The sequence below is a fragment of the Elaeis guineensis genome, chromosome 2 (genome assembly GCF_000442705.2).
Source record: "Elaeis guineensis isolate ETL-2024a chromosome 2, EG11, whole genome shotgun sequence".
NCBI lineage: Eukaryota > Viridiplantae > Streptophyta > Magnoliopsida > Arecales > Arecaceae > Elaeis > Elaeis guineensis.
The window spans coordinates 10,971,818-10,990,617 of NC_025994.2; the positions used below are offsets into that span (position 1 = coordinate 10,971,818).

An 18,800-nucleotide genomic window follows, 5' to 3' on the forward strand; every position below is an offset into this window, starting at 1 on the left:
GATTGTGAAATATGTATGTGATTTGATCACAATCTAAATCTCAGTGTATATCAATTTCAACATATGAAATAGATCTATGTAGTTTTATGTTTTTATGTATGTAAAATTTAGATTAAAATTATTTTTATTTTATTTTTTATTATAATATTTAAAAAATTAAATTTAAAAAATATATATACATGCATCAAACTTCGAAATCTAATAATGTACCTGTGCAAATTCTCCCAAAAGGAAGTCCGTAGTTCTCGGGCTTCAAAAAGTAAATCGTGTGCATAGTTTTTTTTGCTTACGAGACCATGCAAGCACACACGTAGTATATATATATATATATATATATAAGGACCCATAAACTCCCCTTTCATTTATTTTATAGGCAATACATAAACACAAACCTCCGGGGTGCTACCAAGGATATATATACCACAACACAACGGCAACCATGCTTCAACCCAGCAAGATGGGTCGGCTATAAAGCATAGTTTTCAAGCTTCACCAAACAAGCAAGCGAGAGAAAGGGGATACACAGGGAGGGTCATATCACTCTCCTATCACACTACCTGAGCAATAACATTCTCCTCCACGTCCACAACTTCTTCCTCGGCGATCTCCACAGTTCCTTCCATGGCCTCCTCCACGGCCACTTCAACAAGGTCTTCCATGGCACCTTTCACAGCCTCCATCGCTTCCTCACGGCCGCAACGGTATGGCCGCTGCCCTCGCTGGTTGCCACGTCGGTAGTAGCTGCACATGATGAAGTAGTTACCGTTGTTGCACCTCATGCGTGCGCAACCGAGCTGCGTCGATGTGCTCCACACCACTTGCGTGTAGTGCGAGCATGTCCTCCCTGCAGCACAGGTGTTGGATGGGCAGCGGTAGTACTGCTTCTCACTCATCCATGAGGCCACCGCAGCGGAGGGAGTGTCCCTGCCGCGGGTGCCGATGTAAATGTTCCAGCCGTAGGGGCCGGACGGGGGAATAGGCCTGCAGTCCCGGACATGCTGAGAGGCGTATCTCTGGGAGTAGCTTGCCAGAGTCTGGTTCCAACTCATGCGGGGCACGCGCACCGCCGCTCGGGCAGCGTTGTGGGAACCGAGGTACTCATTCTGGGCTTGGGCAAGATGGATGGTCGAAAGGCAAATGGCGCTCACTATAGCCAGAGAAAATGCAACCTTTGAGAACCCCATTCTCGTTGGTTTAACAGAGGAAGAGTGTGTGATGGGTGGGATGGCTAGGGTTGTTGGTGGTATTTATAAATACAGATGGGGTGGCCAGTAGAGGGCATCTTCCCCTTTATTCGCGGCCAATTCTGCAAGGTTAGGTACTCTTTCGTCACTGCCTGTTATTCTATATAGCCATCACATTCTATCCTCCAATAAACTAAACATGGTTGTATAGGGTGATGATTCTTTAAGATAAGGGTTGTTTGGGAGGTGTTGTGTAGAGATTTAGGTAGGTCATCGCCTTAAAGATGTGAAAACTTGTGTTTAACAAAGGAAAGGAAAGTCATGCTGCTCCCTTTGCGGGCTCTGGCATCGCTGCTGGCATACTTTGTGCTAACCTAACAGCTGAGCTGTCTATCATCTATTTTGCTTTCTTGGTTTGAGCAATCATAGCATCCAATTTTGGGTTGCAACCATCACTTAAGATCAAGCTATTACGATATTTAGTTTCATTTTCTTCTTAGAAGTCCATTACAACCTGTTGGCTTAGAACCTGATGGGAGGACAACTAGTTTCCATGTGTTATTACCCATACTAGAATAAATTTCTTTATTAATTAATAGCTTATTTCTGAGGGAACATAAAGAAATTTGATCCAAGGATTTTTGCCTTTCTAACTCTTTTAGCTATTCTAGTATAGGCTAAAGATTTCTTTCTCTGTCATTCTCTAATTGTTCCTTTTTGTGGAAGATGATTTTATTTTGAAATATATACTTTAAATTTAGGAATTGAATTAAACCTATTTTCATCAAATATGATATTTCTCACTCAGTTATAGTATTGATTGCTATCGTTAGGTTTTATTATTATGAACCTATATATCTTACTATTTTGTGCATATTCTAAAAATATGCATTTAATTCCTCTTTTCTCTATCTTTGTCTTTTCGGATGTAAAGATCCTTACAATAGCTCTACATCATGAGTAGTATAGATTAGGCATTCCTCCAAAGTTCATAAAGAATTTTATTACTTCTCTTATTAAGAACTATGTTTAATATATGACAAGCTCAAATAGAGCTTCACTCCAAAATATTGTCTTAAACCAAAATTAGAAAGCATTGCCTCAACTATTTCTGTGAGCACCTTATTTTTTTTCTTCTGTCACGTCATTATAATATAGCACATAAGGTGCAAAAGTTTCATGAATAATTCTAGCTAATTCAAATTAATCAGGATCATAATATTCACTACTTGTATCAAATCTTAAATATTTAACAAATATCTCACTATGCCTCTCTTGCTATCACTATTGCCAATTTTGCCGCATGACTAATGCCTCTACCACCATTACTACTATCATTATTATCAGTATTATCACTATTTTTATTAGACCATCATTGCTATAATTGTTACATCTACATCATCACTAGTACCCTCACCATCATCATTGTCACTATCACTATCACCGCTACTGTCATTGCTATTATCTTGTTTCGACCATATCACCACCATTATCATCACCCTCTCTACTATACTACCATCATCCCTACTATCAATGCCATCACTAACTCTATTACCTCTTTTGTGGGTACCACCATGCACTCATTATCAATATGTTTATTTTAAAAATAATTGACTATATCAAGTACATTTATTTTTTATGAATTAAAAAATAAATATTATTTTTATTTTTATTCTAAAAGTAAAATATAAAAATAAATACAATTGACATATTAGGAGCATATATTTATTTTTTTTTAAAATATATTCATTATATCATTAATTATCTTTACATTGATTTAGGAACCATGATTGACATCAACTTTGGAACTGTAGTCGACGATGACTTCTTTGTCTCGTTCCCTTAGTGAACGATTTGCATGCTTCTGACTTCCATTTGGGCAACATATGTGGGAGGCCGTCCCAACTTTCTTTTATTTCTAGTAGTATGTTTAGATAACTCTCCTTATCAAGTTGATCTCAGGTTGCGTGGCAAGGGAACTAGGATAGGTACAAAAAATTTGTTATATCAAATAATTTTTTTTTTGATAGATTATATTAAATTCATCTTAGAATAACATATTTCCGTACACATGCCGAATAATTCTACGCAAGGTCTGAGAAATGACCCTATAATATTACAAATCCCAAAAAAATTGATGTTGATGGCTACATTAATAGTTGTAACGGCCAACATGTGCCCCATCGTTCTAGATTTTTTAAGTATTAAATAATATATAGTTATAATAGCATGATAACAAAATATAATATAAGGTATTGAAAATAATAATATTATCATCCAAGTCACTTTTCAGTCAATAAACAGTTAATTTCTTTAAAAGTGGTACACATATTATTGGATAAAAAAAATAAAAAAACTTGAATTTTGATTATCTAAAAAAATAATATAAAAACTTGACTGTTACAAGATGGCCAGCATTTGCGTCATATTATATGTTTTCGATTTTTTTAATGTTAAAATAGTATAGTTATAGTAACATTATAGAAAAATATAATATAGGGTATAAAACAATAATCATGTTATTATCCATACCACTTTTAAATATTCAACAATTTAAAGGTTATTTTCTTTACAAGTGATACATGTATTTTTGGATAAAAAAGTGAGTAAAAGAATTTGAATTTTGATTATTTAGGAAAACAATATAAAAGCTAATTATTTTGACTGTTACAACAGTTGAAACAGCCAGCATTTGCCCTATGTTTTAGATTTTTTTTTTAATACTAAAATAAGATAGTGATAATAACATTATAACAAAAATCAAACTAAGGTACTGAAAAAATAATAATGTTATGATCCAAGTCACATTTCGTCTAATAAAACAGTTATTTTCTTTCAAATGGTACGCACATTTTTGGACTAAAAAATGGGTACAAAAACTTGAATTTTGATAATTTAGAAAAACAATATAAATGCCAAATTATTGTTGTTTTTCTCATTATGTACTAGCTCTTATAATGCATTAGCAATTAATCATTGCTGTTATTTTAATATCCATTGCTAAAATATACAAACATGATATATATACCGCTTTGAAAACCATTATAGGGATTGTTACAATATTATGGCCTCCAATAATTGTGTAGATCTTAGAGCACCCTTTATACATTTTAATATATTGCTATTATTTTAATATTATACCCTTTATTCGTGGCAAATTTTGCTAGGTTAGGTGGTCTTCCATTACCAATGGTTAATCTATATGGCCTTAACATTCTATATATGCTCTAGTAAACTAAACGTGGTATGATTCTTTAGGATGAGGATTGTTGGAAGTATTGTATCGAGATTTAGTCAGGTCGTCTCCTTGAAGACGTGAAAAATTGTGTTCCCAGAAAGGGAAGAAAAAGAGGTTTACAAAGATGAAATAAAGAAGAATAGAGCCTTACAAAGATAAATGGCAAGGATAGACGGACGAACAGAGCATCTCATTTCATAGGAAAACGGGAATGCTCCCATCTTGTACTGTTCAAAAGCTTGGGCTAGGGGATCGTAGCAACCTACTTTGGGTTACAACCATTACTCAAGAACAATACGTAAAGGCCCAAAGTTGCTTCCTTCATAAAGAAGAACTGGACGTCTATTTTTGGCTCCACACGTATGGTAGTTCTTCGTACAGCAGAGCATTTGTCGCTTTTATCGCAAGTGGGTTTCAAGCCCCAATTTGTATGATAAGGGAAAAGGATTCTACAAGCCACACTGTAGGTCTTTTGTTTAATTAAACCCTCGGTAGACCTCATTTAAGCATGAAGTTTGAATGCACATATAATTATTTGTTTCAGCCTTCAGCATAGCTGAAACTGCCGTTAAATTACTCTTAGAATTTGAATCTGTATTATTTGAGCTATGCAAGCAAAAGCCTCCCTTAATTAGATTCAAATAAGTCTGTTTGTCTGTTTGTTTTTATTTTGTTAACTTAATGTTTACACTTCTAAATTTGCTTGCTAGAGCTTCTGGACAATGTCTTGCATTGCGTTTGACTTGGATTCGAGACTACATGCTAAGGTCACCTTGTTATACATTGTACCATTTCCATAATTTGTTTTAGGATTCCCAAGACTCGTCTCTCGTAAACTATCTGCTCGAGGCTGATTCATGTCAATTTTGTGTTCTCTATCTTCCAAGTTTAATACAAGTTTGTTTTACCATCTTCTCTTCGCAAAAGAACCCTAGTTTCTGATATGTGCAACTTTGAATTGTTATCCTTATTGGAGCATCTTATGATTCTGTAAGAGCAGTTTTCTTATTTTCCCTTCTCCTGCACGTATCAAGGACTAATTAACACTGTAAGTGGGCTATCAAATCCAAACAAACGTGATGCCACGCACTGGTGTGAACGGGTCTAACATACAAGCAATGTAGTCTTTTACTAACTAGATATATTAATTCATAGCCCAGTAGCTGATGTATAAGCTCATCTTATCCATTTTTCATAGACTCCGTTGGTTGACTTACATATCCAATTGGCCTGCATATTGGTTAATTTAACCAGACTTCATTGTCTACAAGACTTTATTCAAGTGACGCAAATTGTACAGCATCAAAAGTTTGACTAACTCAAAGTCCCACATGCACAGCTCGAGGCTTGCGTATAGGTTAATTTCCTCCTTGCAAATCTCACCAAACCACTGAGAGTGAACCACTTGGTCATATATTTCTCCTAATCTGCTTTGTTGTTTTAATATTTGAAATGGCTGAATTTTTTTATGGATTTTACTTCCTTTCACAAAATGAAAGCATTTTTATATTTCGCAAGGGAAAAAAAAAAAATAGGGACCAACAAGTTGATCGCTGGGAGAGAAGAATTATCCACCGTCTCCTTGCATTGACCGGGGCACCAAGCAGACATTGTTATAAAATACTAGTTAATTTAAGGGGTTCTACCGCGGTGCCACGTACGGAGATTCTCTTGCTGCAAAATATATATATTAAATATATAGAGCTCGATTTGGAAAATAGCAATCCAACGTCTTTCAATCCTCAGTCTTGTACTAGAATTAATACTAAACTATGAGTGCTCTGCTTGCATTATGCGGTGACTGAAAGAGGGAAGCTCAACGGGCATAACCCAGAATAAACCTTGATTCTAAATCTTGACATTGAAAGGGTCGCCACAGCACCTCATACATATCCTCTCTACCTTTTCTTTATTTTTTTTTTTTAATTTTACGTCTGCGTCCATTAATTATACCTTATAACCGTTGGCTTTTTTATTAGTTCGCACTAAGGCAGACTTTCCGAATTTGCACCGTTTGACAATCCCTTCACCTTCCATCCATAATTGTTTCAGATTTTTTTTTTAAATAATATATTTTTAATAAAATATTTTGAAAATATCATAATTTATAAATTATTTTTAAAATTACTATTGGAAAGGTACCTCATATAAATTTGTGGGTTCAACCCATAAATTCTAAACCCACATGGATAAATTTATGGGTTGAACCCACGAATTCTCAGTCTATGTGGTTCTTTGCACAAATTTTAATATTTGAATTCATGGGTTGGAGCCACGAATTAATTTGAATGGATTTGTGGGTTCAACCCATGAATTCAAAAATTCGTGGGTTCGACCCATGAATCGTCAATAATTTTTTTTTTAAATTTGAATAAAATTCGTGGGTTGAACCCACGGATTCTTGTATTCGTGAGTTTAACCCAGGATTTCTCTTTAAAATTATCATTAGATAAATTCATGGGTTCAACTCACGAATTCGAGAAATCATGGGTCCAACTCATAAATTCATTGTCTTTAAATTCAACCCCAGCCCTTCCTAGTCCTCATTGAGAGTTTTTCAGAAATTTTCTTGTATTGGTGCATTTAGTCTACAAATTCTGATCTCCAACCTTAAAATCTATTATCACTTCAAAAAAAGATAGAGTTTTGTCGAAAGGAAAGAGAGCTCGAATGGAGAAAGGAAAGCAACAATCTCGTAGGTATGAAAAGTCTTTTTTTCTAAATAGTGAGTATAGTGAAAATTTTCAATCAAATTTTTCTAAAAGAAAAGTTGTAGGAGGTAGAACAGTCGATTTAAATAGTTTTTAATGATTTTCATATTAAATTTTTGTTTGAAAGGATGGGTTGGCTATCTATGATTACGCTCAACAAGCCAACGTATCCTACTCTTGTTCACTATTTTTATAGTAATTTTAGTTTTAATAGTAAGTCTTGTTCTATTTCATCGTATGTTAAAGGACAAGTGATCGAATTTGACTGTGAAGTTTTAGATCAAATTTTAGATATTCCATCAGATGATGATAGATTTTTCAGTAGTAGTATTGTTTGGAATCATCCAGTATTAGACTATGCTTCCTATGTTAGAACTCTTTTTGAGGACAATATAAGTGCGATCGTTAAACCTGATGCAAATCTATTACCACTTAAAATTAGGTTAATCCATTATATTTTTACATTTAATTTTTTGTCCAAAGGAGGTCATAGAGAACACATATCATATTTAGATGTTTATCTCCTCAGAATGGTTCTTTCAGGTGATAGGGTTAATTTGCCCTATTTAATAATATTTTATATTTATAAATATTTTCAAAGCTCAAAAACTATCTTACCATATGGAGCTATTCTGACTGCTATATTTGAGGTATTTGATGTCCACATCATGGCTGATGATAAAGTTATCAAGGTTTAATATAGTGATATTTACAATCATGCATCTCTAAGGCATATGGGGTATACATTTCATGATGGGTATGGATGCGTACATCTATAGTAGATAAAGAAGAACATAATGGTGAAGGAGGTGGTCAACCTACTGATAGAGAGTAGTTTACATATGCTACACAGTTCGATCAGCAGTCATCCGATCAGCATACATCATCTACTCGCATAGATGCATTGGAGATATATGTTAGCGAGAGATTTGCACATATGGATGCTCGGCTGGATGAGGGATTTGCACAGATGGGTGTCCGATTGAATGAGAGATTTGGATGATTTGATCAGTTCATACAGCATTTTTATCAACAATTTCCTCTACCACTACAAGACCTTGCTTCGGATGATTAAACTTCAGTAATTGGTTGCAGTATGTGAGGCTTCATCCGAAGCTCTGCCATCTTTTTTATTTATTTTTAGATAAATATATTCGATTTAATGTAAGTATATGTAGCTTTCTTTTGTTGCTATCATTTTAGATGAGAAATCTTATATTCTGATCAAAATTATGTAAAATTTAAGATATGATTTTGGCAGCAAAGTGGTTAATCAATAATTAGTGTCCAAGAACATCCTAAACCAAAAATACATTAGTATCCAATCAATAATTATAAAAAATTGAGTAAAAGAATTTATAATTTGAAAATATATTGAAAATCGATAAGGGCGGTCGACCACCTGAGGAAATCGGTCGACCAAGGCCTATCGAACTGATCGATCGAGCCTGAAACCTGAGGCCGATCGATCATTGTGGCACACAAGCCGAAGCCGTGCCATTGCGATCGATCGCTTGAGAATTTCGATCGATCGTCGCCCATCGAGCCCATCGGTCGAGCCAGATAGCTCAGGCCGGTCGACTAGGAGCGTAATTCTTTTTGCATGCGATCGACTGCCTGGTGATTTCGATCGATCGCTATACATCGAGCCGATCGATCGAGCCAGGTCGGCCTGTGCGATCGACCACTATGGCATGCAAAGTGTGCCAAAGCGGTCGATCGCAGGATCTAGCCAGTCGACCACTAGGTTAGTTCAAGTAATTTTTTTTTAATTTTTTTGTTAAATTATTAAGACCATAATTTTTTTGTTAAATTATTAGGACCATAATTTTTTTATTAAATATTTTTTTGCTTGGATAATCTCCTTTGGCATGCCAAAATGTATTAAGTAAAATATGTGTGATACTATAAATCCATAAATCCATACATCCTACAAACATAAAAAAATATAAAAATATATACATCATGTGCCATAAGGCGATCTTCGCTTCTTCCTTGCAGGTTGCACTCGACGACCCATAGATAGAGCCTCACTCAATCCCTCCTTAGTACGATGCTCGCCCGGACCCTCAGTCGGACCGTCATGCTCCTCGATACAATGCTCACTTGGACCCTTAGTCGGATCCTTATGCGACTCAATGTGATGCTCCATTGGACCCTCACTCGGTTTCTCGTACTCGATCACTGCATACTCAAAATGTGCTGCAGTCTCCTGTATAGACTGAAACTAGGTCATATCATCATACATATACACAAACGAGGGCATATATGAACTGAATGATGGAAGGTTCGGGATTGGAAACAATGATGAGCAATATCGTCTGGTACCTCCTCTATGTAATATAGGTGCTCCTGATGATGAGAGATGCAGGAAAGGTGAAGGAGGTGGACTCTACAGTGCCATGGCCATGATCGTGGATATCGATGGAGATACAAGCATGCTGTCGAACGGCATGGAGGTCTGAAGTACAAATATCTTGGATGAGCTATCCGGATGTGGATAACGAGTCTGAATGAGCCACATGATGAATCTTCGCTAAACTGTCACTCTGACACAAACAAAAGATGAGCAGTAGGCAAATAAGTCTGTGTTAATCACAGAAAATAAAAAGTAAAATATGAAACCTTACCAGATAGTCAATCATCACTCCACAGGATTAAGTATAAATAATATGAATATAGTCATTCCAAGAGATTATCCAAATAATGTAAATCAGTTATGTTTATACTTGCTCAAATTTGAGATGATCAAGATGATGTCGATAACTTAGTAAAACATGGGTGAAAACCTCCATCACCTCAACAGCATCTCTCCACCTGCGTAATAAAATTATAATGGTGCATACAATTATACTTCAAATACAAAAACTTGGAGTTTGAATATTATAATGGTACATACAATTACATACCTCATGACTAGAGGACCAGCTAGTAATGCACCTCCAACTGCCAAATCCATAACAGGATCTATAGGAGGCTGAAGTAATCTACGAGGAGCTATAGATGGAAACCTATCCCAGACCCACACCTGGAGTAAAATCAAAGGTCCCGTAATATCATGTGCATCTATCCTACTTGCCCTATAAAGCTCTCTATACAATCATGCTAAGCCCATACTACCCCAGCTGTAGTGTCCTGCAGCCTCAAAATCAACAAGTAGTAGCAAAAATATTATATGCATCATGTTATTTGATTTATCTGTATATAAACATCTCCCTATCAGCTACAGAATATATGCCCTAGCATAATGTTGTATGGCTATAATGTCTGCATCTAGTGATAGCTCAGAAAATAGTTGTCCCAACCATGCAAGATTCAATCGGCAACCCTTAAGTTTATCAATAGGTGGGACAACACCTAGCAAGTCAAAGCGGACCTGACGTCAGTCCTAATGTGTGATATCTATCACTGAAAGACCATCAACTAATAAACCCAACTGAATGTTGACGTCCTCCAGAGTGATAGTGCACTCACCAGGTGGTAGGTGAAATATATGGGTTTTTGGATGCCACCGCTCTACGAACACGACAATTAAACGCCAATCTAGCAAGATGAATCCCATGGGGCTAAGCTCATAAAAATCCGTCTGCTGCAAAAGTAGAACTATCCGTATATCCAGCGGAGTCGAGTGAGTAAAGACTAGCTCTCGCCATCGACATCGAAGAAAGGAATGCTCCTGTAAACATAAAAAGAAGTTAACTCAAATCTTTGAGTCTTGAAATACATGTAATATAAATACATACCTATCCATCCCAAATGATGGAAGACCGATGAGATGTCTGAGCATATAACACCATCTAATCTATCGACCCTTGCTTTATGTGCACAATACTATAGAAGACATTTGTAAAAATAAATTTTTGATTCTAAATCAAATAAATACATATTTGATACTCCATCAAAGAAACACATATTTGAAACAAATCAGAACAAAAGTAGTATCACATTATAACTGATAATAATACAAAGTTTATTTTCTGATAATAATACAAGTCAGAATAAAAAAGATTCATTCTCTGATTCTCGGATATGTCCATCTACTATGTCCAACTTCGCCACAATTTTGGCACGTAGTTTTATTCTCGGCTTTTGTCCAATCTATTTCATTCTTCAGGCTAGAGGATCGTGGCCTTCCCTTTTGTCGCAACCATTCCTTCTGTGGTATAATGGTGATGTCCCTTGTTTGTTACATCCAATAATCTGCATGCGGGATGGATTGAAATTGATGGCTGTAAGTATAATGATACTCCTCTAATGTATAACATCGATCAACATATCGCGAAAAATCAATTGACACATGTGTACAGATAGCCATCACATGAGAATATAGTAAATGATAACACTACCATTTCTGACACATACATATACGCTCAAATAACCATACTATCTATATGCATATTAGCTTATTAGATCGAAAAATAAATTTTATTTATAATATGTAATAATTTAAACGTATTGATTCTACTAAAATCTACCATCACCTGAGTATTGTTGTCTTTATTGTTATACGGCCCACGAAATGCTATTTGGACTTGAAATACTCCACTTGCTCTATCAAACTTTGTGACATTATGAGATGTTACTTTTGATTGGTTGGCAATCACATAAGTTGTAGGAAATAGAACAAATCTTTCATTTTTAGTTAATGCTTCATCTGCCTAGGCACATCGACCATCAAAATATGATACAAGTTGAAAAAACATCAGTTGCACTAATGAAGTTATCAACAGAAAGCGTATATTTTTCAGTACACCATTAAAATATTTAGATAAATTAGTGATCATCATTCCAAATCTTCGACCACCATCATATGCACGAGACCATTTCTCTACGAGAATTTCATTCAACCATTGAATAGCTTTCGAATTCACTTTTTCAATTTTCATCATACATTTATTGAATTTCCTAAGTTATGTTTGCATTCTGATTATTTTCACCAAAGCTCTGAGTCTGGAGTCCCGAAATCGAGTATTGAAGTTACTCGCTTTGTGGCGCAAGCAATAAACATGATGTGCATCTAGTGGTTGCCAGCTAAGATGTTTGTTCTGTAAAGCCGACAATATATGTGAATGTCGATCTGAAATAAGACATATACCAGGACGTGATGTAATACAACATCTAAAATAAGCCAAGAACCAACCCCATGTATCGATAGACTCCTTGTCTACTATAGCAAAGACAAGTGAAAATATTTGGCTGTTTCCATCAATAGCTGTTGCAATCATCAGCTTCTCCTGATATTTTTTGTACATAAATGTAGCATCGATACTGATAATCGATCTACAGTGTTTGAAGCCTTCAATTGATGGTGCAACTACCAAAAAAGCACAATCAAATGCAGCCAATGGAGGATAACCGATGGAAGTGCTGATGAACTTCACCCAAGAGCTGGGATTAAATTCTTGTACAACACGTAACCATTTTGACAATAAGTCATAAGATTTATCCCAATCTCCATATGTCAACGCTATTGCTTTTTGCTTTACCTCTCATAACTTTCTATAACTGGCTGTATAGTTGAATCTATTTTTAATAATTGCACCGATACCGGTAATAGAAATTATGGATATTTCTTTTACAACATCCTGAATTTCATTGACAATAAAGTTCGAATCAATACCAAAATGATCCTGAGAAAGCATAGCTGAAACACATGTATGTGGACCGATATACTTTGTGATTTTAAAGTAATCGTATCGCTTAATAGCTCGAAGCATCTAATTACATCCTGACTCTCTATACTTGCATTTTACCACCCAAAGCTTTGGCTCTGACTCGACAACTCTAAATTTGTAATGCCTCTCAATATGATACTATTTTACTACAGTTTGTAATTCCATCTTATCTGCAAAATGAAGTTCTTTTGACAACTCGATACCTCTTTACCAGCTGGTACACTGTGCCTCTAATCTAAAAGGCATTGATACATTAGCTATCGTCCAATCAATTGTTCTAAATATAATATTCCAGAAGGAGCTTCAAATACTCCTAAATTTGGGTGCTCTTCCAAAGGTCGGCACTTTATATTAGTAGAAGTACTAGCTTGCTGAGGATGGAAGTCCATCTCATCTCCACTTCGTATATCATCTTCCTCAAATAGCCGATTATCTATGTGCACCATATCATCGATAGATATATAAATTGATGATTGTTTGATAGTGACACCTGCCACATCAAGATCCACTATAGAAAATTGATCCTCTACATGTCTGAAACTTTGAGTCCCTGGTACATGGTCAGTGCCCTAAGTTGTTCTAAATGGATCGATCTATTCAGTGCCCTGAGTTGTTCTAGATGGATCGATCTGTTCAATGCCCTGAGTTATTCTTATATCCCTATCGGCTACTTCATATTCATCCTGTTCAGCTTCAATAGGCTACATTTCTAGATACAACTCTGTACCTGATAAACATGGGTGTGAACTAACCGTTGAAAAGATTATTTCAATATCTTCATCTTCATTAATCAAAATCGATTCATAATTTAATAATATCGGCTGCATAACTTGTAAATATCTATATATTATTGTGAGTTTATTCTTGCTTCTGTCTACATGAAAGACTCTGCATAATTTATTCTCCAACTCTTCAAATTTAATTTCAGATTTAATTCTAATTATCCTTTGAGGATGACCAACGTATTCAATGCCACTTGGTCTATAAACTATAAAACTATTTATATAGCATAAGGCTGTAATATTTTCTTCCATCACTACATATATAACAAATATAGTAATATTAGCATGCTCTACATAAAATCATCATTAAATATAAAATAAAATAAACTACATGGCTCAAGATCAGCAATTAAAATAAAATCTTCTCATAACAATTCACTTGAACAAATTATGTGATTCAATAATTTTTTATAATATTATAAAATTTTACATACTTAAAAAAAATTTATAATTATTAACTTTATTTCTTTTTCACTTGTAACAATTCAAAAAAATAGATAATGATATAAAAAAATTTACCAGAAGAAGGATGATGGGAACATCGATGATTGGATTGGTAAAAGACAGTCAGGCTTGGGATCCAACAGAGGGAGCAACCGAAGATGGGGAGTAGCCCGTTGATTGGAAGATGATCGGAGAGATGGGCAAGCAGGGGTGTGGGGGACCCCACGGTGGGAGAGAAGGGGAGCAATGTGGGGACCGATCGAGGTCGGGGGGTGGTGGTGGTGGGGGTCGGGGATCGCGATCCGAGCATCAAAAACAAAGAGAGGGGAGGGCAGGGGGTGGGGTCGAGGGGCGCGATCCGACAGTCTGAGAGAATGGGAGCAAAGTGGGGACCATGGAGGGGGGTGGGGGGAGAGGGGGTCCGGGCGATGCGATCCGAGGGTGATGACACAAAAGCAATCGGAGAGGATTGTGGAGGGGTTGGGGCCCAGGGAGAACGATCTTTGTCAGAGGAGAGGAGAGCAGCAAGGTCCGACGAGCGTGATCCAAGGATGACGACACAAAGGCAGCCAGAGGAGGACCGTGGAGGGGGGGCAGGGCCTAAGGGGCGCGATCATTGTCGGAGGGGAGGGGAGCAACACGGGACGACATGGGGGAGAGGGGACCGGACAGTCGAAAGAGAGGGGACGGCATGGGGGAGGGGGGACTGGTGGATCGAAGCACTAGGGAGAAGAAAACGTGACTTGGGGTCACGAATTAAAATAAAAAATTACTTTGTGGGCTTAAGCTATGAATTCTTAAATTCGTGGGTTGAACCCATGAATTAATCATTTAATTCATATCTTCAACCCACGAATTCAAATTTCAAAATTCGTGCTTAACGTCCATGTGGATTAAAAATTTACAGGTTGAACCCATGAATTTATCCCTTGTGAAATATAAATTCATGGGTTGAACCCATGAATTCATCCGACATGCCACCCCAACGGTAGTTTCAAAAATAGTTTGTGAACCACGATATTTTTGAAATATTTTATTAAAAATATATTATTTAAAAAAAATTCTAATTGTTTGGCTAAGTGTCCACGAATACTTGCATCAAGTTGGCAAATATTATTTTTAGGGCGTACCAGATGGATAGCATTTCTTGTCAAGTAGATGAGAAAAATACGGAGTGTACAGAAATTAGGATAGTCATAGAAAGATTTGTTTATATTGAGCCACCTAAGCATATTGACATATATATTCCATGATTGCATTCAGAATCTAATAAAAATAAAAATTTGAAAATGTTCAAATTCGTTGTCTCCATTTCATTTAAGCATCACTAAAAAAGGCTGGAAGGAAGGTAAGACAATAGGACTAGCAAAAAATGATAGCTCCATTAATTGGTTTCTTGAGCATTTGTCGAGTTGAGAAGAATGCGATCGTACCAGCACTAGAGCATTTGCCAAGTTGAGAAGGATGTGATCTTAAGACTTTTTTTAAGAAGAAAATTCAATCAAAAAAGAAAGAGAAGAAAATGTTGGATTCGTCTCCTCAATCTGCTGCACAATGCCCTGCACATAGTAAAAACAAGAAAACCAGAGGAGGAAGAAAGGGAGCAGATTTAAAACTGTTTCTACTATTAGTTTAGGTGATGGCCAATATCTGATATATAAAGGCCTTACAGAAAAGACGAGTCTATGAAATCCATAAAAGAAAATAGAAACAACCTCCACACTATATGGAAATAAAAAAACAAAATAACATCTCACCTATGACCCAATCTACAAACAACTTCTCCTATTATTTTGTATCACTATTCAACACACCCCCTTGATGCAAAACCACAAACACCAAGAAGTTTCCTAAAATATAAGAACTTTCCAGGAGGAAGTGCCTTTGTTAATATATCAGCAACCTGCTCATTTGTTGCACAATTTTTCATCTTGATCAAACCTTTGGAGACCGTCTCCTATAAGAAGTGATGACGGATGTCAATGTGCTTAACACGGCTATGATGAGAAGGATTTTTTGACATGAAGATGGTAGCCATATTGCCACAAAAGATCTCGATTGCATTTAACTGAGGTTGTTGGAGATCTTCAAGAATTCTTCGTACCCAAATTGCTTGGCATGCTGCAGCTGCACCCGCAACATACTCGCTTCAGATGAAGACAATGCAACTGCTGCTTGCTTCTTTGATGTCCAGGTAATTGCTCCTGAACCAAGGCTGAAAAGAAATCCTGTTGTGCTCTTTCGATCATCCAAGGAACCTGCCCAATCACTATCACTAAAGCCAAACAAATTCAGATTAGCAATATGAGAGTACCATATGCCATAGTTGCTAGTTCCATGAACATAACGTAAGATCTTTTTGGCTGCCTCAAAATATTGTCTTGTAGGTTTATGCATAAATCTGGACACCATACTTATTGTAAAGACAATATTAGGCCTAGTATGTGTCAAATCCATCAAATTGATAAACCATCCATTTATTATGTGCAGCAAGTGCTAAAATAATTCGAACAGTCTCCATTCTTACCACAGAAGAGAAGGTTTCAAAATAGTTTATATCTGGTTGTTGGGCATACCCTTTGACAACAAGCCAGACTTTATGCTTCTACACATTTCCATCAGGATTATACTTTATTCGGTACACCCATTTCAGTCCAATGGCTACTTTTCTTTTAGGCAAGTCAACCAATTTTCAGGTTTCATTTTTTTTAATTGCTGAGATTTCTTCTTCCATGGATTTCCTCCATTCTTCTTTCTCTACAGCTTCCTCAAAATATAAAGAGTCGGCAGCCATGAGAGTAAAGTTACAAGAGTTATAAATATCTACAAGTGATCTCACCTTCCTTGGTGTGCTTTCACTTGAAGAATCAAATTCAAGCACTCTATTTGATTGAGTACTCCAAGGAGTGGTGCCTTGAGCACTTGATGATGGAGAGCTTGCAGGAGATTCCAAATTCTTTGTGTTTGACAGTTGAAAATCTAATCTAATAGTGGGTGTTACCTGCTCAACTTGAGTCTAATTTCAGTAGCTATTTTCATCAAAAATAATATTTTTACTAACAAGTAGCTATTCTGTAATAGGATTATACAAGCAATAGGCTTTGCTTTCTTCACTATGCCCAATAAAAATACATTTAACACTCTTCTCATCTAATTTCTGATGCTTTTCTACACTAATATGGGAATATGCAATGCTTTCAAAAACTCTTAAATCACTTACCTATGGCTTCTTATTATACCAAGCCTCAAATGGAGTACAATTTCAAACCACCTTTGTGGGAGAAATGTTAAGAAGATAAACAGTTGTAGCCACTGCTTCTGCCCAAAATATGTTTAGGAAGCTTCTTTGCTTTCAACATACTTCTAGCCATCTCAACCACTGTGCGGTTTTTTTCTTTCAACCATGCCATTCTACTCAAATGTGTAACTTGCTGTAAGCTGTCTTTTAATGCTATTAAATTGATAAAACTCAACAAACTCATTAGAAAAAATTCTCCACCTCGATCAGTCCTCAAAATATGAATAAACTGCCCACACTATTTTTCAACATGTGCTTTAAAAATCAGAAATTTGGAGAATGCTTCAAATTTATTCTTTAAGAAATACACCCAACACATTCTGCTATAGTCATCAATGTACAAAAGGAAATACTTACTATTATTCAAAGATGATGTTTTCATAGGTCCACAAATGTCTGCATGCACCAGTTGAAGTGGCTTCTTTGCTCTCCAAGACTTTCCACAAGAAAATGATGCCCGTTGATGCTTGCCATATATGCATCCTTCACATACGTCCTGCATTTGTTCAATTGATGGTAGCCGAACTACCATTTTCTTCTCATGTAGTAACTTGAGCCCATGAAAGTTTAGATGTCTATAACGTTTATGCCACAACCATGAGTCATTTTTAGCATTAACAACCAAGGCATGATCTATGGAAGAAGTTTTCATAGGAAACATCCTATTTTTTGTCATACAAACTTCCATGAAGGGCACATCTGAACCTTTTTTGCTAATAACACATTTGTCATTATGAAAGAAAGCAAGTAGTCTCTTTGAAGTAATTGCCCAACACTAATCAGATTGTGTGCTAAACCAAGAATATATAAAACATCATGAATGAATTTCTCATTTTCTGATTTATTGTGAATCACAATAGTACCTTTGCCTTCTAACTGAACTTGCTTGTTATCACCAAGATAAATCGGGACCTTCACTGATTCATTCAAATTCTGAAAAATCTCCTTGACACCTGTCATATGGTTGCTGCAACCACTGTCTAGAAACTAGATTTCAGCATTACTTCACCATTCAAACAAGTAAGAAATAAATTATTCTCCTCTTTCTTTTCTTCAAAAAAATTTGCTTCATGCTTAGAATTTTCTGGACAGAATTTTTTGATATGCCCATATTTCTTGCAAGAATGACACTGCACATCAGAAAAATGGTTACTCCCTTGCTTGATGAAGTTGTTTTGGTTACCATAGGATCTGCCACGACCACGTCCTCGACCTCTTCCATGGCCATGACCTTCATATCTACCTCGACCTGTTGTTTTATTTGTCCTATGTTCAGCTTTGTCTGAAGAGATCTCCATCTTTGCTTGAAAAAATTGCTCAATGCCTTTCTCCTGTGACCTATTAATTCTTTGCTCATGAGCTTGCATAGAACCCATTAGTTCATCAAGAGAATACATACTTAAATTTTTAGACTCTTCTATGGCTGCAACAACATGGTCAAATTGGATGGCAGACTCCTCAACACTTT

General features: G+C 36.1%; 1 protein-coding gene across 1 annotated transcript; it reads right to left on the minus strand.

Annotated features, from left to right (window-relative positions):
* Window positions 1–340: 340 nt before the first annotated feature.
* LOC105061545 (pathogenesis-related protein PRB1-2) lies at window positions 341–1,234 on the minus strand. Its single transcript, XM_010945633.4, has one exon. The coding sequence runs from the start codon at window positions 1,182–1,184 to the stop codon at window positions 549–551; it is 636 nt and encodes a 211-aa protein (XP_010943935.1). The 5' UTR covers window positions 1,185–1,234; the 3' UTR covers window positions 341–548.
* Window positions 1,235–18,800: the final 17,566 nt, after the last annotated feature.

Coding starts and splice junctions, on each gene's coding strand:
- LOC105061545 (XM_010945633.4), bottom strand. CDS start 1,184: ATGGGGTTCTCAAAGGTTGCATTTTCTCTGGCTATAGTGAGCGCCATT.